Source organism: Dama dama, chromosome 9 (assembly GCF_033118175.1).
Source record: "Dama dama isolate Ldn47 chromosome 9, ASM3311817v1, whole genome shotgun sequence".
Lineage (NCBI taxonomy): Eukaryota > Metazoa > Chordata > Mammalia > Artiodactyla > Cervidae > Dama > Dama dama.
This window is the reverse complement of record NC_083689.1, coordinates 102842414-102867338: the sequence shown is the minus strand read 5'-3', so window position 1 is coordinate 102867338 and position 24925 is coordinate 102842414. Positions and strand designations below refer to the sequence as shown.

The 24925-nt window shown below is 37.0% G+C and overlaps 1 protein-coding gene across 3 annotated transcripts; it reads left to right on the top strand.

Moving 5' to 3' along the window:
- The first annotated feature begins 8155 nt into the window (after positions 1–8155).
- NUDT12 (nudix hydrolase 12) lies at positions 8156–23063 on the top strand. 3 transcript variants are annotated; one of them, XM_061152116.1, is made up of 7 exons: positions 8156–8245; positions 11014–11225; positions 11773–12362; positions 16188–16355; positions 17620–17733; positions 19853–20052; positions 21002–23063. In XM_061152116.1, exons 2-7 carry the CDS (start codon positions 11020–11022, stop codon positions 21110–21112), a joined length of 1389 nt encoding a protein of 462 aa, XP_061008099.1. In that variant the 5' UTR covers positions 8156–8245; positions 11014–11019; the 3' UTR covers positions 21113–23063. The 3 variants fall into 3 exon arrangements, with proteins under 3 accessions (XP_061008099.1, XP_061008098.1, XP_061008100.1); XM_061152115.1 differs by having other exon boundaries at positions 8164–8296; XM_061152117.1 differs by lacking the exon at positions 8156–8245 and adding an exon at positions 8253–8390.
- Positions 23064–24925: the final 1862 nt, after the last annotated feature.

Sequence of the window (24925 nt, the reverse complement as noted above, 5' to 3'; positions counted from 1 at the left end):
AAGGCAGAGACAATTTGTAAATAAGAACAAACTGCTCCTTGCGAATTCTCTATAAAATACAAAAATTGATGTTTGTGTAAAAAAAAAAAAAAAGCCATTTCCATATACTTCTAAAAAAAATAGTCATTTCCATACACTTCTAACGGTGAAAAACTCTGAAAATTGTTTTTGAAAATCATAAGACAGATGAAATTACCATTAAACTCAACAAGAGTCACTTGGTACCCATGAAAATCATAAATGAGCACATTTAAAGATTAAAGGCATTTCTGGATGTACACATCACAAAAGGGTAAAGTGCTTTATTTTGGTCATCTCTGCCAACTGCTATTACATGCTGTCATTCTCAGTAAGAGGAAATGCATTTGCAGAAGCCAAGTGAGCACAACAGGCCTTAAATCAGACAAGCTGGGGACTTTAGACAGAGCACTGCCCACACAATGCCGACCGGGGCCCTTGAATATCAGGACTTTACGGGGTGCTTTTCTGATATATCTGACTCTTAGCGGACTCTAGTAACTCCTTAAAATCTGGACTACTAACCTACTCATATCTATTAATTTTGCTCCCGCTGTTTTTTAAGGTTCCAGCTTCTATCCAGGCAAAGAGAAAAGGAAGACTCCAATTTGTACTTTCATTTTTCCTGGCCCCTCAAAACTGAGTTCAGAGGTCACCTCCTCACTGTTTTCTGTATTACTCAGAACAGACTTGTTATGGCAAGGTAGCAACTTAACGCTGAAGTTGCAGGGGTTCACACCTTTTATTTATGAATGCAAAGTCCACTGCAAGTCTGGTAGCTCTCCAAAGCAGCGCCCTCCCTAGGCTAAAGGCCAGTCCTATCTCCTTAACATGCCACATCCAGATTACCAGAGTAGGGTAAAAAAGATCTGGAAGACAACATATGTCTCATAACTACTCTGTCCCAGGAGAGTACCAGTCCTGTCCAAAATGCATCGTCTATAACTAACCAGAAGTCTGGCCGAGCTTTAAGGAAAGTGGGCCATATCCTCTTCCCAGATCTGGAAGAAGAATGAGACACGGGTAAGAACTTTGGGTGTCCACTGTACCCCTTCTAACTATGCACTGTATGTGTAGACTGGGTACCCAACAGGCTCTCTATTTTGTCTTCACTTTGTCATATAATGGGAAATGTAATAGGTTTATCATCTGCTTTACTTCACCAGGCAATGAACTCCGTGAAGGGAACAACCATATACTATCTTCCTGGTAAGTTCCATAAACACACAAACGTAACCACAGAAAGTCAGGTACATGCCATTTGAGAAGTTCTAGTTTGTAGAAGACTCTTGAGTCCCTTGGACTGCAAGGAGATCCAACCAATCAATCCTAAAGGAAATCAGTCCTGAATATTCATTGTGTTAGGTAGTTAGAATAGGAAAAAGGGATCTAAAATGGCGGTGGCTAAAAGACAAGGGAAAAGCCCCCAAAAATAGAACAGGGGAAGGTCTGAGGACCAGAGTGAGGACTTCAGCTAGAACAAACAGCACACCTGGCTGGCCCAATGTACACAGGGCAGGCACAGAAGGAGAAAAAAACATATAAAAAGAGGAGCCAAAGGGCCGGGGGTCTCTCCAGCTCCCTCTCTTCTCTTCATGTCTTTTGGGTCAGCATGCCCTCACACCTCGAGGATGCATTTTCGTTTTCTAAATAAAACAGAGCTGTAACACGGAGCTATAACACTGATCTGTCCGAGAGCTGTGACATGGTCTGTCTGAGGACTGTAATGCTGGTTTGTGTTTTGTTGTGACAAAACAGAACCAAGGAAATTACACTCTCCCCCAACAACTGGAAGGACTGATGCTGAAGCAGAAACTCCAATATTCGGCCAACTGATGGGAAGAACTGATTCATTGGAAAAGACAGACCCTGATGCTGAGAAAGACCGAAGGAGGGAGGAGAAGGGGACGACAGAGGATGAGATAGTTGGATGGCATCGCCAACTCAATGGACATGAGTTTGAGTAAACTTCAGGAGTTGATGATGGACAGGGAGGCCTGGCGTGCTGCCGTCCAGGGGGTCGCAAAGAGTCAGACACAATTGAGAGACTGAAGTGAACTGAACTGAATTTCCAAGGTATGGTAGCAACATCAAAAACACATTTGACTTAATATGAAAGCAACCATTTATTTAACATAAAAAAATATTAACTGAATGTCTTCTATACGCCAATTGAAACTTCAGGTCCTGCGAAAAGAGAAATAAGTGAGATAAATGAGGATCTTCTCATGTAATAGCTTACATTCTAATAAGGATATACAATAAATAAAAATAGAAACAAGAAATATCAAAAACAAGAATACCAGAAACAAGAAAATATTTTATCATTAGAAGAGCTACTATAAACTAGGTCATCAGGGAAGTCCTCTACAAAGGTGACCTTGGAACAATCCGTGAATAGCAAGAGGAGGCTACAATTAGAAAATCTATGAGAGGAGTAATTTTAAAAGAGGGAATAGCTAGCCTAAAGTCCAGAACGAACTTGGCTGTATTCAAGAATGTATAATATTTATATGACGTGTGATCAATCCCTATCTGTAATTAGATATGACATTATTTTATATCAAAGACCTTATGAAGAGTTCAGGATACCTTCACTTTTACTGAATTCACCTCTAAATGGTATAGAGTTAAAGCACAGTTCCCAGCATATCTCATCACTATCACCCACCAACTTTTATTAAGTGCCCTTACATGTGAAAGAAAAGTGGCCCTCACTGTAGAAATTTTTTTAAAAATCAGATTTCACTTAAAAAATTACAGCCTATTACAGAAAAAGGCAAATATAATGAAGTATTAATATAAAATTTTAAAAGCAATGTGTAGCAAGAACGAGACATATCTCCAGGCAATAGAAGATTAATCACCAAGTAAGATTATGTACATAAACATCTATTTATATGTTGTTCATAAGTTTCTATCTAGATGAAAGAAAATTAGACAGATTTTCACTAAATTTTCAGGAACCAGTTGATGTATTTCTGTCTTAAGAAATGGTCTATATATGACATACAACATTCACTTGGGGGGTACCAAAAAAAAAAGGTAGAGAGTAACTTTCCAGAGCAGCTAAAACTGGTTGTTGCAGATAAAAGTGCAACAAAGTGTCCACGAGGTCTTGGAGGTCTGGTAATAGTGAGGGATAAACAATTTTGGAAAGTAATACAATGGATGAACAGAGAGAAAATAGTAATTTTAAATTTGAACACTAAATTAAGTGACTCAAAGGCAATCAATCCAAATTTCATGCATGGATATGCAATAACATTGACTCTAATATATACAACAAAAAATAATGTGATCCAGAATGAATGGTAATAGTGATTTATTTATTTAATGATGCTTTATGATCCTCTCAAATAATGCAAAGAAAGCTAACCACTATATGATAGAGGCTAAGAATTCAAAAAACGAAAAATCCTTGTCTTAGTTTAGTTTTTCCCAGAAGTAAATTCTGAGACAAAGATTCACCAATTCATGAAATTGGTTATATAGGCGGAAACAACTGTAAGAGAGCAAGAAAGTGAGACAGGGAAGGGAAAGCAGGGCAATAAAGAACTGGTTATTAATCAAGTGTCCACTATAGATGGCAGAGAGTGAAGAGGAACTAAAGAGCCTCTTGATGAAAGTGAAGGAGGAGAGTGAAAAAGCTGGCTTAAAGCTCAACATTCAGAAAACTAAGATCATGGCATCTGGTCCCATCAATTCATGGGAAATAGTTGGGGAAACAGTGGAAACACTGTCAGACTTTATTTTTGGGGGCTCCAAAATCAGTGCAGATGGTGATTCCAGCCATGAAATTAAAAGACACTTACTCCTTGGAAGAAAAGTTATGACCAACCTAGATAGCATATTTAAAAGCAGAGACATCACTTTGTCAACAAAGGTCCGTCTAGTCAAGGCTATGGTTTTTCCAGTAGTCGTGTATGAATGTGAGAGTTGGACGATGAAGAAAGCTGAGTGCCGAAGAACTGATGCTTTTGAACTGTGGTGTTGGAGAGACTTTTGAGAGTCCCTTGGACTGCAAGGAGATCCAACCAGTCCATCCTAAAGGAGATCAGTCCTGAGTGTTCATTGGAAGGACTGATGTTGAAGCTGAAACGCCAATACTTTGGCCACCTCATCCGAAGAGTTGACTCATTGGAAAAGACTCTAATGCTGGGAGGGATTTGGGGCAGGAGGAGAAGATAACAGAGGATGAGATGGCTGGATGGCATCACTGACTCAATGGACATAGGTTTGGGTAGACTCCGGGAGCTGGTGATGGACAGGGAGGCCTGGCGTGCTGTGATTCATAGGGTCACAAAGAGTCGGACACAACTGAGCAACTGAACTGGACTGAACTGAATCCTACTGGAGGAATCTGGTAGCAAGTCTAGAACAGTGTAACCAGGGTAGTGAAAGAGTAAGAAAGGCTGAGAAATTTATACACTCACTCATGTCAGTAATTAGCTAAGGCTGCTCCCAGGCAATATTAATTAACTGGCACTGATGACCTACTGAGTAGGAAGACAAAGTGGTGACAAGAAAAAAGACCTCAGGCAAAAAAAAAAAACAACAACAACAAAAAATACAGTTGCTGGAAACTAGAATAAGGGCTAGCAAATGTTGAAGTGGCAAGGAGAAGGGAATGTTGATGGTGAACTGATAAAAATATGGTCAATAATGATCTAGAAAAACCAAGAGATGAGGGACTTGAGCCAGATTTTGAGAAATGGGTTGGATTTAGTTAAGGGAAAACATTTAAGTTAGGAAAAGTGGCATGAACAAAAATACTGAGGTAAGAAAGAGTAAGAGGTATCAAGGTCAGTTATAAGTCAGTTTGGCAGGATCAGAGACAGTTTATACAGAATATTCTCAGGAAAATATAGCTAAATATACACACTGGGTCCATATTAAGGAAGATATTCTAATGTTAGGCTAAAGAATTTCAACTTTTTATCTGAGGTATCGAGGAACCTTAAAGTTTCTAAATGGGAAAATAGTCAAATGAAAACATTATGGCATTAAAATCTGTGTTGGTACCATTATTGCCCCTGGAATATAAATGCCTATAGGATAGGATCAGTAAACTTCCCTAAAAAAGCATTACATGCAGAGAATGTACCCCATTAGCAACAAGCACCTCAAGTATAAAGGCTGTGGTATCTAAATACCATTTTTTACTAAAAGGAACCAATGTACCTAGGAGAAAGGGCTGCTTCCAGGTCTGTGAAGAGTATCTACAAGAAGAGTCTAAAACATTTTGTTATACCAGAAAGTAAGTAAACTATCAAGCCCTATAGCTGCCTGGTCAAAAGAACTCATAAGCCCACTCAGTTCCCACTGTCCAAATAAGAAAGAATTTGAGCATAAAAATAATAAACATTTTAGAAATATATTAAAAATTTTAACATCCAAGAGTTCATACAGTGGTGGTTTAGCCCCTAAGTCATGTCCGACTCTTGCGATCCTATAAACTGTTGCACACCAGGCTCCTCTGTCCCTGAGATTCTCCAAGAAAGAACACTGGAGTGGGCTGCCGTTTCCTTCTCCATCATGAGTTCATAAACGTACTTAAAAACTAGAAGGTGACAAGAGAATTAACACATTCTGCAAACTAGGAAATACAGGAGACAATCACCATTTACCTTACTCTTCCTATAAAAACTGTACAAATATTTAATGGTGTAAAGTTCATTATTATAAAAGAATTTGTTACTAAATGAAGAATTAATGATCAAACAAGATTACCATTTTGTAACTCTTAATGAAATGAACTGATGCTTTTGGACTGTGATGCTGGAAAAGACTCTTGAGAGTCCTTGGACAGCAAGGAGATCAAACCTAATCAATCCTAAAGGAAATCAACCCTGAATATTTTCATTGGAAGGACTGATGCTGAAGCTCCAATATTTTGGCCACTTGCTGCAAAGAGCCAACTCATTAGAAAAGACCCTGATGCTGGGAAAGATTGAGGGCAAGAGGAGAAGGAGTGACAGAGGATGAGATGGTTGGATGGCATGACTGACTCAAAGGATGTTAAGTTTGAGTGAACTCCAGGAGATAGTGAAGACAGGGAAGGCTGGTGTGCTGCAGTTCATGGGGTCACAAAGAGTTGGACACAACTTAGCGACTAAACAACAACAGCAATGAAATAATGGACATAGACAGCAAACATCAATGGCTGCTAAAACTAATAGCTGAAGAGGTGACAAGAAAATTTATGTTGTTTATCATAAACTTTATCAGGTGGACAACATCTGAACCCAATAACCAAATCATAACATGACAGAAAGATAACCAGATAGTGAATGCTTCTTAAAGCTATGCAGTGGGAAGTAAACAATAATACCTATGAAGTCTTTTCCAGGGGAAAAAAAAAATCCTGCAAACTGAATAATCCTGTAGATTTAACTATCAGTTTACAAAAAAAAAAAAAAACAGAGAGAGAGCGAGAGAGAAAGGACATCATGTGTATCCATACAATTTGCAAAATTCAGAATGTGTGAAATTCTACAGAATCATTATTTTTTAACAAATAGACTGTGATGACAAAATGAAAGGGGAATCTACACATTGAAAAACACAAAATGTAATGTGGATACCTTGTTTAGGTCTTGATTTTAGCAAATCAATTGTAAAAATATAGAATAAAATTTAAGACAAAGTTGACATTGAATGTCTCCTTTATGATACTACAATACTGTTAACATTTTAGTACTAATCATATTGCAATAATGTTCTTTTTAAAAGCCCTTTTATAATTTAGATATATTCATAATTCCAGAATGCTTAACCTTAAATACTTATCAATAAAATAATATGATGTCTAGAATTCACTTTAAAAGAATCCAAAGGACTGGAAGGAAGACTATGTATTAATCACCAGGGGATCTTCCTTACCCAAACATCGAAACCTGGTCTCTTGGCACTGCAGGCAGAGTCTTTAAGGTCTGAGCCACCAGGGAAGCCCCAAGAATACTGTTGTGGGTAGGTATTCCCTTCTCCATGGTATCTTTCCGACCCAGGGACCAAACCGGCGTCTCCCATAATGCGGACAGGTTATTCACCGTCTGAGGCACCAGGGAAGCCCTTATTTACACTAGTTGATTAATACAGATGTGTTTGTTAACTTACTTAAGATATGTATGAATACAGAGATTGGGTATTCCAAGTGAGTTGATTAAATTTAGTATTTCTGATCTCCTGCCTCATCGTTAAAATCATTAAAGACTGAAAACAACTACTCAGAGAAAGAAACATAGAACAAAGTTAGAGAAAAAAAAAAGCAGTTTTGAAAGTATAATGTGAGTGGGCACCCAAAAACTTCACTGAAAAAAGAAGTAACTCCCAATGTCTACAATAGGGGCGGGAAGCAATGGTCTACCTCGAGACTCTTTATCTGTTACCGAATGCCAAGGGTGCAAGTTAGTAAAGGAAAAAAAAAAACACCTAATCTGGGAATTAGAAGGCTAACAATGCCGAGCTTTGTAAATCACAAATCACTTAACCTGCGTAAGTTCTGGAACATAACAACACAGCAAATTAAATAATAACAGCAACAATAATCATTGCATTGCATGTACTAGCTGTAGACCTCACACTTGTCTTAAGGTGTCTGCATATTTTATCCTTAAACTTCACAGCAACCCAAGGTGACGGTGTGGGCGACTGACGTTAACTTTTTAGAGGCGTACTGAATGAGGTAGGCATCAGTTCATGGGACCATTTCTCAAAAGAGGAGACTGAGGGTCGGAGGCCAACAACTCGTTTAAGGTTCTACACTGGAACGACTTGGTCCAGCCAATATTCCACGTTTGTTTAAACACGAAAGAATGCTTTGAACACTCCAACGCACTGAACTATACATGAAAGAAGCTTGTGGGAGCTGAGTGTTAAATTCTGGAGAACTCAAAACCGTTCCCACAGAACTACAGGTTTTCGTCGCTTTACACACCTCGGTCCCACCGGGGAAAACAAAACAAAACAACCCTTCACTCACCGCTAGGAAGCCTGTCCTCACAGGTGGACTTCAAGCTTCCCAACGCCTCCACCCGCCAGGCCCCAGCCTTCTCGCATCTTCGGTGTGTGACCTTCGAACTACATGTCCCATAAAGCCGTGCGCAGACACCTGCCCTTCACCGGAAGTCCGCGAGGCTCCATCCGGCGTCGGGAAGAGGGAGTGTGTGGTTTCCCCGGCTCTTGGACTGCAAACCCCGGTGTCTGTTACCCTGGTCACCTGTGGGTTAGTAGCAGCAGCGGCGAGTTGGCGGGTCCAGGGCCCCTTCTGGAGCTGGTAACCAGTTCTCTGTGCTCTTTCCGTCTCCGCGCTGACGGGCCCTGCGCTGCTGGGTGGTGTGGCGCAGCCTCGCGCTAGGGCGCGGACGCAGGTGTGGACTTAAGAGCCTGGGCTTCCGGGAGGGGCCTGGGCGCGCAGCCGACCCAGCACAGTCTCTGAGGTGGGGGGATTCGCTGTGGGTTCACTTCACTTATCTTTAAAGAACTCTCACAGTCCTGGCACGGAAACAGACGTTCAAGGAACTTAGAGACGCTGGAGAGACCGTGCATGGGGCGGGGAGGGGGGCGTTTGGTAGGTGAGCTGGCCCTCAGGAATGCCCCAGAAATTCGGGTCGGTGACCGCAGTGACAAAGCTGTTTGTGAGGTCTGCCCTGTCTCTTGAGCCATGTGGCCTTGGACCAGTCAGGAGCCCTCGTCCACACATCCATAAAACTGGGTGATGGTTTTGCTCAAAGTGTGAGATCCTTTAAAGTCAAGATTCTATAAAACCGTCTCTAAGGATCGTCCGTATTCTTGGAAAGCAAGGGCAGCATTTAGCTAAGTGAATCACCGCATCCTGCCTTCAAACACCCTGTCTTCACAAGAACCTGAGGAGAAATGAAAAAGTAAATCCAGTAGAGCTGGACTTCAGACTTCTGTGTGCTCTTCTGGAACGAGTAATGGTTCTGTTTCTAGATGGCTTTTCTTGCGAGAAAGCGTAAGAGGGGAAAGTATATATTTTCTACTCTTTTCTCCTGAAAATACTGTTTGCATAAGCATTGCACTGTGGGTAATGAATGGTACTGTATTTTTGGAGGCCAATTTTGCAGTCAACCGGGAGTGAGTGGACTGTGGAGAAAGTGAGAAAGTGACCATGACTTAAATATTGCATATAGTAAGCCATACTGTTTGAGTAAACTCCGGGAGTTGGTGATGGACAGGGAGGCCTGGTGTGCTGCGATTCATGGGGTCGCAAAGAGTCGGACACGACTGAGCGACTGAACTGAACTGAAGCCATACTGAAGAACCTGGATGATATGATTTTAAGGAAAAAGCAATTTCAAAGGGAAAACCATACATGAGTCAGTATACAGCAGTACAAAATAAAATCCTGAAAAGTAGCTTCTGTTATTCATAATATTTTTAATGCATTTAGAAATCTTAATATGAAGAGAATGGTGAAGTTAATTCTAGGGTAAATCAAAAGAAATGAATTGTTTTCTAATCCAGAAGTCACACCTCCTAATTTAGGTTGTATAGAGCATTTCAGTATTTTGTTTCTAGTCCTGTGAGTAGTTTTAGCCTATTTGTAGGTAGCAGAAAGATAATAAACAGGTAAAGTGAACAGACACAAATAAGAAAGTTAATCTCCAGCCCATTTTTTACTTTAAATATTGTCATGCTGTTACTGCTAGACAGTTGATAAACAAAATTGCAGTCAGAACCTTAAAGACAACTGCTGTCAAAAATTATGGATTATGTAACCTTTCTTTCTTTATAGTGTCAGTAGATGATTCTCAGAAGGTAGAAACCTAGTTAGAATCCCAAATCTTTTCTTAATAGAATTTCACAGGAAAAAAAAAAAAAAAAAAATCATACCTTAAAAAAAAAGTACTTTGAGGAATTCATAGACAACTGAAATATGATCCATTTCCCTTCAAAATTATGCCCTACCACAATTCAGCGGTAGTTGTGCCCTACCACATTCAGCCCACAATTAGGAAGCATTTATTAGAGGATATGGAACAATTAGTTTCAATCCCTGGGTCAGGAAGACCCTCTGGAGAAGGGCATGGCAACCCCCGCCATTATTCTTGCCTGGAGAATCCCATAGACAGAGGAGCCTGGTGGGCGGCAGTCCATGGGGTCCAACAGAGTCGCACATGACCCAAGCAACTTGGCATGCACACGCACATAGAACAATTCTTTCTTACTGAAGTAACAGGGTGACAAAGCAGACAAAGTTAATGATTTTAAAAGCTTCTGTGATTCAAGGATAGACAAAGTGACTGATAGAACAGTGTCTAATAATAGATCCAAAATATATGGTCATCTCATTTATGACAAGTATAATACTGCAATATAATGGGACAAAGACAATAAATTTGAGAATGACCCTGACTCAAATGGATTTTATCTATTGGGATAAAAATGTATCATGACCCCTACCTCACACCATGAGCAAAAATCAATCCCTGACGGATTAATCAATCCCTGTGAAAGGTAAAGCAATAAGTTTTTTTCACATGAAACCTAATTCTTTCAATAGGATCATTATTTCCCTGAGAGGACAGATCTGTTTCTAGTATCATTTAATCTAAGAGAATACTGCTTGTCATCTGCTAAAAACACCTGCCTTATTTCTATCTACTGTAACTCCTCTCATGCCCTGATCTGTATTGAAGTCCCTCTGGTTTGCCTACAATACACTTTCCTGTTTGTCATATCTTTTACCTTACCCTCCCTCCCACTGATGTCACTCCCTTCAACTGTTTTCCACCAAAGTTCTTTATACATTATTTTATACATCCCTCATATTGAATTACATTTAACATTCTCAACTGGTGACAGTTTTTAAGTGTATCCTGTGATGACACTTGACAGTTACCTTTTTAAGAGTAAATTGTTTTAGAAACCATAACTAATGTTCTGATTCTATCAGCACTCTGATAATGTTCAATCACTGATACAAGAAAGCAATTGTAAATGAGTTTTTTCCTATTTTCCTCTTTTAAGGAAGAGATGTCTTCTGTAAAAAGAAGTCTGAATCAAGAAATAATATCCCAGTTTCACTATTCAGCTGCAGAAGGAGATATTGCCAAGTTAACAGCAATACTCAGTCATTCTCCATCTCTTCTCAATGAAACTTCTGAAAATGGCTGGACTGCTTTAATGTATGCTGCAAGGAATGGGCACCCAGATGTTGTCCAATTTCTACTTGAGAAAGGGTAAACGTTTTAGGCTGTGCCACCTGAAGTGTGTCTGGTTTAATTTCTGGATTATGTATTTTCTTTTAAATTTTTCATGTAGCTATATTTATAACATTGGGCTTGTAAATAACTCACTGAACAGTCTTGTTATATAATAGCATAATTTCTAATTTAAAACTTAACTTTTCTAATTGGGGAATTAACTTTTCATACTTAATAGCCAAGCAGTTAATGAGTTAATCTAATTTTTTTCCGAAATAAAAAATGTAAATCTGCCCACTATGACTACTGAAAACTCCTTGTAAAAATTTAATATCTCCTTACAGCACATAAAATCTATGCTTTTTATTTTATAAATAATCTTCCAGAAATTTTAAACATCCACTGTCTCTAACTTTTAATCATTTATGATTGGTTTTTAACCTTTCCATTAATATATTATGTTCTAAAACAAAAATAAATTATGTAATTATTAAAGAGGGACTATTGTGTACATCTAGAAAATTTTATCATAATAAATACTGAAGAAAATGTTTGCTATTTTATTTTTTGCTTTCATCCATAGGTGCGACAGATCCATTGTCAACAAATCAAGGCAGACTGCACTGGATATAGCTAAATTTTGGGGTTATAAGCATATAGCTAACTTATTAGCTAATGCTAAAGGTGGGAAGAAGCCTTGGTTCCTAACCAATGAGGTGGAAGAATGTGAAAATTATTTTAGCAAGACACTACTGGACCGGAAAAGTGAAAAAAGAAATAATTCTGACTGGCTGTTAGCAAAAGAAAGCCATCCAGCCACAGTTTATATCCTTTTCTCAGATTTAAATCCCTTGGTTACTCTAGGTGGCAATAAAGAAAGTTTTCAACAGCCAGAAGTCAGGCTTTGTCAGCTGAACTACACAGATATAAAGGATTATTTGGCTCAGCCTGAGAAGATCACCTTGATTTTCCTTGGAGTAGAACTTGAAATGAAAAAAGAGTTTTTTAATTATGCTGGGGAATTCTCAAAAGAAGAAGAAGATGGGTTGGTTGCCTGGTTTGCTTTAGGTATAGATACTGTTGCTGCTGAAGAATTTAAGCAAAGGCATGAAAATTGTTATTTTCTTCATCCACCAATGCCAGCTCTTTTGCAATTGAAAGAAAAAGAAGCTGGTAAGAAGTGAACACTTGTTTACTTGTGTTGGTAATAATCTGGTTTTGGGTACTGGATTGGAATTGCATGTATCTGCAATTTCTAGGAAGCACACTTTTTCCAGGAAGCAATGAACTTAGGCTGTCTTCAGTAGAAACTTCCTGAAGTTCTTACCCTAGAGGACTACTCTTCTGGGTGGTAACAGCAGTTTTAATCAGCCAAGATTAGTTTCCCCAGAATTAACCCTAATGCATGCTGTTTTCATTTCATTGTTCAGTGAATGATTATTGAGTGCCTGAAACATGCTGGCAAAGACCTTGACTATTTTGCTTTGTTTTCCGTTGCCTTTTATACCAGTTCACACGGGGTCATATATATCATGCTAAGAAATGAGGGATTTTATCCTAAATTCCATTTAAATGTTATAATTTGGCCTGTGTTTAAAAAAAAGAAAATCACTCTAGCTGCTTTGTAGCTCATGAACTGTAGATAGTTAAGTGTGGAAGTCCAGAATCCTGTTAAGAGGAGGTTGAAGATTACAGTAGCCCAGGTAAGAGAATGCAGTGACTTGGATGAGTGGAGTAGAGAGAAAGGGAGAGTTTTGAAATAGTATGGAGGTAGAGCTGATAGGGCTTGAACAGTAGGTTAAGACTTATAAGTGAGAGAGAGAAAGAGAGATAATAGTAACATAGACTACAGCCTGAGTTGTTAGGATGATAGTAGGGGAGATGGAGGAAAAGTGATACAGTCAAGGTATATTTTGAAGAGAAAATCAGCAGTACTTGTGAATGGAGTGGGTGTGTTATATATAATAATGAAGTGAGAGAGTAAGAAGGACTGCTAAGTTTGAAACTTTAGTCACTTGGTAGATACTAGTAAGCTTTATTGATAAAATAACACAGAGTCGTGGGTAGAGCAAGGGAAGCAGGACAGACTTGAAGTAAATAAATGAAGATTTTATCTTTGAGCATGTTAAGTTTTACTGAAGGGAAACAATCTAGAATAAAGAGGAAAGAACTAGAATATACCTGTATGAAAGTCATCAACACAATGGTGGTGTTTAAATCCCAGGAAACTTTCACATTACATAAAAAGTTGAGAGCAAGCAAGAAGGAGAACCTGAGAATTACCTGAATCCCCCTGAGTTTCAGAGGTCAGATAGGAGAGGAGCCATTAAAGATGATGTTGATAGTATGGCCACAAGTAAGAAGTAATAGAAGAATGTGCTCATAGCAAACAAGAGAACAAAGTGTTTCTTGGAGTTACTAGTCAAATATATTGAATGCCACGGAGAGTGAGTAAGATGAAGATAAAGAATTTTTTTTAAGAGCCTTTAGTTTGATAATATGAAGCTGTTGGTAATTTGACGAGAGGAGTGTCAGTGAAATAGAAGGAGCAGAAGGTATACTACGGTAGACTGAAGAGTTAATGGGAGGTGAGAAAGAGGTCACTTGTCAGTGTCCACTTTGCCTTAGGTAACCTGGCAGGCTCTTCCAGAGACCTCTTAGACACTCATCTCAACATCTGGAGTGTTATGTTTTATTCTGTAGATCTGTGGGAAAAACACTATGAGTTTAAAATTTCTTCTCTTTGAAGCTGTATATGTAATTACAAGTTCTTAAAAAAAAATAGTAAGGAAACTGAGGCTCTTTTACTCAGCTGCTGTGTAACCTTATATAGATCCTCTGTGTGCCTCAGTTTCCTACTCTCAAAAATGAGGACAATAATGGTACCTACATTATTCAGTTCAGTCGCTCAGTCGTGTCCCAACTCTTTGTGACCCCATGAACCGCAGCACACCAGGCCTCCCTGTCCATCACCAACTCCCGGAGTCTGCCCAAACCCATGTCCATTGAGTTGGTGATGTCATCCAGCCATCTCATCCTCTATCATCCCCTTCTCCTCCTGCCCCCAATCCTTCCCAGCATTAGGGTCTTTTCCAATGAGTCAGCTCTTCTCATCGGGTGGCCAAAGTATTAGAGTTTCAGCTTCAGCATCAGTCCTTCCAATGAATACCCAGGACTGGTTTCCTTTAGGATGGACTGGTTGGATCTCCTTGCAGTCCAAGGGACTCTCAAGAGTCTTCTCCAGCACCACAGTTCAAAGGCATCAATTCTTCGGCACTCAGCTTTCTTTATAGTCCAACTCTCACATCCATATATGACCACTGGAAAAACCATAGCCTTGACTAGATGGACCTTTGTTGACAAAGTAATGTCTCTGCTTTTTAATATGCTGTCTAGGTTGGTCATAACTTTCCTTCCAAGGAGTAAGTGTCTTTTAATTTCATGGCTGCAGTCCCCATCTGCAGTGATTTTGGAGCCCAAAAAAATAGTCAGCCACGGTTTCCACTATTTCCCCATCTATTTGCCATGAAGTGATGGGACCAGATGCCATGATCTTAGTTTTCTGAATATTGAGCTTTAAGCCAACTTCTTCACTCTCCTCTTTAACTTTCATCAAGAGGCTCTTTAGTTCTTCTTCACTTTTTGCCATAAGGGTGGTGTCATCTGCATATCTGAGATTACTGATATTTCTCTCGGCAATCTTGATTCCAGTTTTGTGCTTCCTCCACCTACATTATAGTGTTGCTCCAAACATAAAATAAATGATGTATGTTAAGATCTTTGCTGAGTGCTTGACACATAGTAAGTACTCAATAAATGTTAGCTTTTCTTACTGTAATGAGAGTGAAATAATGGAGGTACTTTGAGGTAAGTTACATATTACAGAGTAACAGAACAGGCAGATATTTAATGTTGCCTAGGTTCATTGAATGTCACTGTTACATTTGTTTTAATTTATGGCTTATTCATTTTTCCCAATTTAAAACATTATTGCTATTTATGGTTATTTTATTTCAAAATCCTAGACCAAATACTCTATTTTAGGGGAGAGAAGTTTTGTCAGGCAAATGAAATGTAGCTTTTCTACTCTTATTGCCCCAGTTTTGTTATTTTTGGTCAGGCCATATTATTTTTTGAAGTATCAGGGTAAAGGTTGTAGACAGGGTGTACATAGTCTTAAGATTTATTCCAATAAGCATTTTTGTCATAAACAAAGTTAATCACAAGAGTTCTAAACACAATATTTTAAAAATATTCTATGTACTTCCCAGTTATAAACAGAATATGTTCCACAATGACACACACCAGTACTGTCTTAGGCACCAAGGAAAGTAGAGATAGATTCCTACAGTTTCCTAGTAATACTTCACTTGTGGTCCAAATCTAACTTAGGAACTGTCTTCGTAGTGTATTTTTATGAAAGTCACTATCGTAAAGTCTTCCCTGGACTTCCCTGGTGGCTCAGACGGTAAAGTGTCTGCCTATGATGTGGGAGACCCGGGTTCAATCCCGGGGTCAGGAAGATCTCCTGGAAAAGGAAATGGCAACCCACTCCAGTATTCTTGCCTGGAAAATCCCACGAACGGAGGATCCTGGTGGGCTACAGTCCATGGGATCACAAAGAGTTGGACACAACTGAGAGACTTCACTATTGTAAAGTCAGTATACACTAGAATCGTGTATATCCAAAATTTACAAATCACCTATGGTAAAAGCCTAAACTTATACAGTGTATATGGATGTTTGTACATCCATCTTATATGAGAGTTTTATTTCATTAGTCCAAATGAAAGGTAAATCTAATTTTCATTTATCATCTGTAGAACTAAATCTTTTAAAAGACATATACAGATTAAAAAAATAGGAAAACTAAAACCTTTGATCACACATCTACAATACAGTACATGTCTTTATTATGACTTAAGAATGTTCTTTCCTTATGTATTAATGTGTTTACCATTTGTCATAGAATTAAAGCTTCTTTTGCTCCTGTCATAGGAGTTGTAGCTCAAGCAAGATCTGTTCTCGCCTGGCACAGCCGGTATAAGTTCTGCCCAACCTGTGGAAATGCAACTAAAATTGAAGAAGGTGGCTATAAAAGAGTATGCTTAAAAGAAGACTGTCCTAGTCTCCATGGTGTTCACAATACATCATACCCAAGAGTTGGTAAGCCTTTTACAGTGAAATCTTAGCCATCTGGAAACCTTAGGGAATGAGACATTCTGGAAAGATAAGATTTTGAGTTGCTAAGGAGCTTTACCTTTTTATTAAAAGCATATTTAATTTAACCATTAAGACTATAAGTACTAAAGTATTACCTAATTTGGTGACTTTTAAGTAAAGGACATTGTACATAACTGGCCATTTCTTAACCTTGGGTTAATCAGCATGAATTTGATGTGTTGAGGTACAAGATTTCAAAAGCCCACCATCTGGGTCCATTTAGTGAACAGAGGAAAAAAAACAAAAACACCCTAACAGCCCAGTACCTGCTTGTGGCATCACCAAAACAGCCTGGAGCTAGCTTCTCCTTCCTGCTGGTGTCTGCCTCTGCCTTCTCTCTCCCAGTCGCTGCTTTGAGTTGGCTGTGGAATTGGAAATCTGATAACCTAGCCCTTTAAAACTGTGCAAAAAGGGACAGACCCAGCCACATCTGAGGGGGTCTCCTGGGAGTAAAGCGCATGGCCTAGTGACAGGCGTTTGCTGCTCAGAGCATTTCACATTTGATTACTGATCCTCAGTCATAATCTAGTGAGGTGAACTCACTGAATTAGTGACTTCTCAAATCATTCCGGAAGTCACTAATGCAGTGAATATTATTTAAATAAGTTAATTTTTTAATGGCTTAAACTTAACCGTCAAGCCATATTAGCTTTTAAAAACACTTTGTTAAGGATGAGAAGGGGGCGACAGAATGAGATGGTAGGGTAGCATCACCAACTCAGTGGACATGAGTTTGAGCAAACTCTGAGAGACAGTGAAGGACAGGAAAGCCTGGCATGCTTCAGTCCATGGGGTCACAAAGAGTCAGACATGACTTAGTGACTGAAAAACAAACAACAACAAGGATTGGAATGGAAGGAGGGATTTACTATGGTAAAATATGAATTTTCTCCATGCTATGTATTAGTTATTTGAACTTCTTTATAATTAAAAAAATAAGCCTAGCATACTGTAAATATACAATAAGTGTTGCTATTAAGATGAGAAAGAAGACAAAAATGGCCTTTCTTTAGCTTTCTGACAATATTCTATGCAATTTCCCTGAAATACTGTCTTTAGGCAGATAGAAACAACCTCTTGTAACTAGACAAAAGTCTTGTTCTTACAGGAGGTATATACATTTGTATTATCCTATTAGACAGTGACTTTACACAATGGGTCTAAATTGTTTTTTCCTGTCATTCATACATCTGATTTTTTTAAACAGATCCAGTGGTAATCATGCAAGTTATTCATCCTGATGGGACCAAATGTCTTTTAGGCAGGCAGAAGAGATTTCCTCCAGGCATGTTTACTTGCCTCGCTGGATTTATTGAACCTGGTGCGCCTTTTCTGTATAATTTTTATAGTTATTTCTGTTTAACTTATGATTTCTAAATAAAAACTTTGGACAGCATTTGAAAAGTAATCTCTGGCAAACTATCATGTTATAAAACTGGAGTATCTTTAAGTATTTTCTGTGTTTTAAATAATATAATTTTTGTTGTTACTAGTGGAATAGTTTCATCTGTTTTAAAAAATTCTTTGCTTTTTCATATATTGCTCTTACCGAAGGCATCACTTCCTTCTGTACTAGACTCAGTTGTCACCTTTTCAGAGAGACTTTCCCAGATGGCACCAAGTATAAATTAGTTAAGCACATATCCTACACTCACAGTCCCTGTTATCCAGTCTGGCTTTTCCCTAGAGCACTCATCACACCTAACAGGGTATATGTGTAAGTATGTATTTACTTATCTACCTTTCTTTCTATTTATTTATTATTTGCTAGTGCCAGAAAGTAAGTTCCGTAAAGGCAAGGACTTTGTTTTATTTATTGCTGTATCCCAAACCCTTAGAGCATATGCCTCATATGTTGTAGAAATTCAATAAATATTCGTGGAATAAATGAATATATCTAATTAGCACATGTTTAATCTCAATTTCCAGTATCAATCTACACTTACAGTACTAAACATATGGACTTTTGCAAAGGCTTTCTGTATATTAAATCATATCATCCTCATACAACTTTACGTAGTAGATACTGTTTCACCATGGGGGCTGAATAACTTGCCCTGGAACAAGCAGCTAGTAGGTGATAGGACAGGCATTCAAACCTGGGCAGTTTGGCTCTAGGTCCGTGCTCCTAATTACTATGCTGCCTCTAGTAGCTCTAAGTCATTTTTTTAACTGCTGTGTAGAATCCCACTTATGAGTATTCCACAATTCATTTATCCATTCTGCTATAAGCTTTTGCTGTTACCAGCAACACTGCAGTGAATATTCTTGACCTATTCCTTGTGCACATTTGGCCTCCACAGGTTGTATATCCAAGAGTAGGGCTGCCAGCTCGTAGACTAGGAGCATCTTAATCTTTCCCACATATTGCCAAGTTGTTTTCTGAAACGTTCCTGCCAGCTTACACTGCCTCTGGAAGTACATGAAATGTCTGTTATTCCTCATCTTTACAGAGTTAGAAATATCAGGATTTTTATTTGCTATTCTGATGGGTATGAAGTGGTATGTCATTGTAGTTTTAACTTTTATTTCCCTGCATGAAGCATCTTTTTCAGATGTATATTAGGCACGCAGTTTCTTTTCCCCTGAATTTTATATTTTATAGTCTTTGTCTGTTTTTGTTTTGGTTGTTTAATCTTTTTTTCTTATTGATTTTAGGGGTTTTTTAATATGCACTGTATGCTAATATTTATTTAGGTTTGGTCTAGCAGATATGCTAATCTATGAGTTATCTTTTCAATATTTTTTATAAACATAAATTAATTTTTATATAGGAAATTTACCAATCTGTTTGAAATAGAAAGCTATATTTAAATAACAGAATATTTCTAAACTTTCAGATAAACTTACAAATTATTCCATTTATTCTAATTCTTAATTTCAATAAGTCAGAAATATAAATTCATTTATAGGCATCACTTTATTTTATCATAGCTGGGTCAGTAATTATCTAGAGAATAATTATTTGGAAAGAGAAAATGAGTTTCATTTTATGCTGTTTTTAAACTTTTAGTGTTATTTGGTTTTTAACTCTTTGGAAAAGTGTTATCTGTAGTAGTTGTTTGACAGCATAAGAAAAATGTTTCAAGATTTTAGTGAGGAAAATGTTAGCCACATACACCAGATAATACATAAAATGTTTGCAGAGTGTTTAGCCAATAGTAAGTAGGTACTAAATATTTGTAGATGTTACAATTTTTTAAATGTAACAAATTTAGACCTTTAAGAAATGAAAAGTTTCCTGGCATTTTGATTCTATATGTAGTCATATATTTAAAAAGTAATGTTTCTTAAATTCCAATCTACTTTTAGACTTCTGCTTTCTGATTCTATGAATTGGGTTTCTGTCCAAAGTGATTTTCAAAGGTTTGAACCATTTGGAGCACAAAATGTCCAGCGCATGTTCATCAGCTACTTGTTCTTTTGCCCCATTTGATTAGGGGAGACAATAGAAGATGCTGTCCGGAGAGAAGTAGAAGAGGAAAGTGGAGTCAAGGTGGGCCATGTTCAGTATGTCTCTTGTCAACCGTGGCCAATGCCCTCCTCCTTAATGATTGGTTGCTTAGCTGTGGCAGTGTCTACAGAAATTAAAGTTGACAAGAATGAAATAGAGGATGCCCGCTGGTTCACTAGAGAACAGGTAAAGTTCAATTTAATTTCCTTCTCCTATTGATTGTTCTCTGACTGTATTGGTTTGGGCATGTAGCAAGGATACATGTTTTCAACAAGTTGAATGAGTGGCTATGGCCCCCTCATCATTCATGGATTACGCCGTAATTGATGTGTCCTATGTTACTCCTGCTGTGAGACACTCCTAGTAATGATGAGTCTGTGCCAGTTTCTTATTTCAGATGCTGTTCCCTGAGATTAGTGATCCTTTCAGTGGCCTTAAAATGAGTGCTCATTATTTCAGATGAGAAGCAGGAATATTATTATTAGACATAGTTTATAGTGTTGAAACAAGTAACAAAAAATATCAGTAAAACTGCATAAAAGTTTTGAAAACTTCTTGACCCTTTTAAATGTACTTGACAAGACTGACACAACTGTTTAACAAAGATAGACTCAGGACTTCTTAAAACTCTCCTTAAGTGATACAATGAAAGATCAATTACTTGTCTATGTCTTGTATAACTCAGTGTCTTTGTATAGAAGACAGAGGGGTACACTACAGTGGTGATAACCTGAAATCCTCTGTCACTTTACCTTCACAAAATTAATTTTATTTTATGCTCAACCTCAAAAAGTAGAAATTAGACTTTTTTCAGAATTTGATAAAAGGGAATTTTTTTCTAAAAGTTCATTTTCACTTTGAAAATACGTGTGTAGCATATACTTTGTTCTTTCGTGACCTTATTTTCATCAGGAAAAATGCCTTTCTGAAATATTTTTAAAATTGAATCACTAACTCAATGAAGCAACTAAAAATACTGTACTGAATTTTGCATGTTGAATATGGATGTTATTACTTTCTCCTTTTGTTATTCACTGAAAGTCACTACATTTCAGTTGAGTTGTTTAAGCATAGAAATAGTATTTAAGTGTGATAGTTTTGAAATCCTAATAAATGTTATTGTGGTGTATTTTAGGTTGTGGATGTTCTGACCAAAGGCAAGCAGCAGGCATTCTTCGTCCCACCGAGCCGAGCTATTGCACATCAGTTAATCAAACACTGGATCGGAATGAACCCCAATCTCTAAATCAAACAACTAAACTTTGACTATGTCTAATTGATTTCTAATCCTACTTATTCCTCAAGTGAGATTAGAAATGTTAAATGCTCTTTAGAATGTCAGATTTTGTTAAATCTGAGTCAGCATTCTCTGAACTTTTTTGAGGGGGTTGTGCTCAACAGTTTTTATCTCACAAAACTGTATCTCTAATAAGAGAAATCATGTTATAAAGAAGTAGATTCTAAAATGTAAATAAACCTAAATTTCATTGCCTCTTATAAGCATTAACTATTCACTAAAGTTCTTTTATGAAAAATGAGGCAAAATATTTTTAATGAATTTTAAGGTTAATTTTTAATGTTTTCATTATTATGAAGGTCCTTTTGGTTGTCATTGGCTCATTTTTGCTCACTTTACCATTGTGACCTACTTTTTTCTCCGGTTCTATTGTTCTGTCAGTGACACTGTTACTGTGTTGCTACTAGTCTGTTTTGATCAGTGTTAAGAATTTCCTATTTTAACAACTCTATTAGTGATCAGTATACCACACCTTCAGGGAAGGAGAATTTAAGAGAATATCATTGTATCTGGGATCCCCTTCTTAAACATAAAATTAATTAACATATCTATTTGTTAACTATACTCAAAGTTGTTTTTTAAGACAAATTAGGAGTCTCTTTTTTTTCTCCCTAAAATTAAATGTATTTGAAAGGAATTCTTTCCAAAGTCAGATATTAAATAATATCTCAGGTAGATTTATATATTAAATAAAATGGCTTATGTCCTTTTGTGATAAGGGAATGTATCTTCACTAGGAGAAAATTATATAATAATTACTAATAATGTTTATTAAACTCAAATACAGCATCTTGATTTTAGCCTTATTTCAACATTCTAAGAAGCATTTATACAGTAACTATATATACAGTAACTATATTTTAGAACTGAATCAGTAAGATTTTAAAGAAAGTAAATTGTAGTAGTTCACAGTTTTGTAACATAGAACTGTTATATTTCACAAGGCTATTTTGAAATTGTTTTAAAAGGTCTTTTATAAATGTATAAATTTATATAATTTGACTCTTTTCTATGGTAGAACTGAAAGAGAACTTAAAAACAATATATGTAGTTCACTGCCCTTTTTTTATAGATAAGGAAATCCTGAAAAGTGAACTTAATTAATTTATCCATTAAAGGTGAATTGATTAATTAATTGATGACAGTTACACAACTACTAGTTATAATTGTTAATACAATTAATTATAATCACAATTAAGTAACTTAATTATTGATACAACAGTCTGTACTGCACAATGCAGGATTCTCACTCTAATAGGAAGTAAAAACTATTACTGAAAGTAAATATGTAATAAAATAGAGGATGATAAGACTAAATTTAATTTACCAAATACTGTTAATTAAAATTTTAGGCACTAAAGTTCAATTAAATAAGTTAACTTTTCTAAACAAAACTTCATTTTACTAATGAACAATGATTTTCTTAGTAATTGATGAAGATATTGATATTAGGACTTGAGACAAAATTCAAACTTATATAAGACATTTACATACATAATAAGATTTGAACTACATAAGTATATAGAAAATGACGTGCCTTGATTGTTATGAAATATAATAACTCCAAGTTCTGTTTTATCCCAAATGTACTTTTAATACTTATAGACTCTAAGATTACATCATAAAATTCTAGATTTTCATAATGTTAGGATAGCCAAGTAAAATATAAAGTATCAATAAAATATAAGTTTAGTTTTTGATATTTAATCCTATACTCAGGGAGAATCAATATCTAAGTAAATTATTGTTTTAATAATTATTCTTAAATTGCTAACCTCTGAGAGGTGGATAGTTACACATAAATAGGACTAGCAAAGAAATATTAGAGACTCAAGTACCGTGATTGTGTCCTAATGAAAAGGAAGGTAACAATACATTAAAATATTTGTTTATTTTCTGTTTTGTGTGTCTTGTGTGGTTTTTTAAATATGTGTTGATAAGTGTTTTTTGAAAAATGGAAAAAGCCAAATTTTAGTCATCTTCCTCTGTTTAGAATTAGTAGTGTGTAAACAAAAAGTACAAAAGCCTTTTACAAAGTTGCCATATTTGGAAGGCTTAATTTTTTATAATTTAAATGTATTTGATCTTTTTAATCTTACAACTTGGGGTCACATATATTTGTGTACATATATAATACATTTTATATATATATATATATATATATACACACACACACACAGAAACTTAACATGTACACATGTACACATCCAGTAAATTTTATCTTCAGATTTAAAGTTACATATCTAGTCTATTTATATTACTTGTCTAACATTACCAGTCTTTGCATTTTTAATTTTTCATTTGGTTGGAAAAATGATTAAGTAACTTTTTCAAAAATAAGGTTAGGGACATGGATTAAGATATAAAAGAATGAAGCAACAGAGGGTGAGACCATGAGATGGAAGGAGAAAGTATAAGTTTTAATAAGAAAAATAAATTCAATTAAAATCTTATAAACAACAGTAGACAGCTAGTCCTAGAACTGTGTTGCTAATGCGTATATAGCAAAATACTAGGTGAAACACTATAAAACAAATCTATTAATTATTTACAATAAAGTTCCCACAATGCAAATTTAATTAGGGATGAGAACCAGTTACTAGGTTCTGAATGTGTACGCGTGTACGCGTGTCAGTGTATTTGTGCAGGCTCACACTCTCAAGAGGATGAGATGTTTGGATGGCATCACTGACTCCATGGACATGAGTTTGAGTAAACTCCGGGAGTTGGTGATGGACAGGGAGGCCTGGCGTGCTGCAGTCCATGGGGTCGCAAAGAGTCAAGACACAACTGAGCAACTGAACTGAACTGCACTGATGCTCGCAAGCTGGAGGTGATGAGTAAAATTTATGTGCTGGGCTTAAAACAGCCAGTTTTCTCTTAGCAGAAAAAGTATCTAGGACAAAGTAATCCAAAGGGCAAAATTAGGAGCTTCTGTCTTCAAATGTGAAAGATCTGAGTCTTGAGGCAAAACAGAAGTCCTTGCAAAGCGGTTGGAAAGGGAGGGCAGAAGAGTCTGACATCAGTGCAGAGGAGAGGGCCGCTCAGTCAGGGGGCCAAGCGCTTGGGAGCGCTGACACCCCAGGGGCCAAGAGAGGCCCAGAGCCACCGTGTGCTTTGAGGAGACCGGAATAATAACGTTGCTAAGAGCCTGCATCTTTAAAGAGAACCTCTTCAGTCAGGAGAGAACTGTAAAGGAGTTACTTATGAAAATAAACGGTACCGAAAAGGATTTTTTTTTTTCCTACACTATACCTTGTCCTTTTTCTTCCCCGGACACTTGGGTAGAATTCAAAACAGCTTCTGAAAGGCGGTGTGCAATTTATATTATATCCAACAGAGTTTCCAAGTAATTCCATTTATTTGTCCAACGTAGAAATGGTCGCAAGGAAAGTTACGTGAGTAATGAGATAGCATGAGAAAAACAGGTCATCAGCAGCCTGAATTCTTTTATATGGGAAAAGCATTTTCAACTATAAAGTAAAAATCTTGGTAATGTTGATTGGCGTACCAGGCAAATACTGTTTTCACTGAAAGATACCCACATATTAATATAATTGTACTCATTGGTGGAAGTAGCAGTTGTAACTCGTCTTTATTCCTTCAAGAATGCATGTCACTTACTGCTAAGCAGATAACATCATACATTGGACAACAGATATTTCTCCTTTTCATGATTTCCATTATAATGATGCTTTTAAAACAAATCTTAAGTTTTTGCTAATGGACACACTTTTCTAAGGAAGTCTGATAAGAGACAAA

What these genes read in the sequence shown, in the direction of transcription:
- NUDT12 (XM_061152116.1), top strand. Translation starts at nt 11,020, where the DNA reads ATGTCTTCTGTAAAAAGAAGTCTGAATCAAGAAATAATATCCCAGTTT. An exon ending in CAATTTCTACTTGAGAAAGG is followed by an intron (nt 11,226 to 11,772) that starts GTAAACGTTTTA and finishes TTTCATCCATAG; the next exon opens with GTGCGACAGATCCATTGTCA. An exon ending in GCTGGTTCACTAGAGAACAG is followed by an intron (nt 20,053 to 21,001) that starts GTAAAGTTCAAT and finishes GGTGTATTTTAG; the next exon opens with GTTGTGGATGTTCTGACCAA.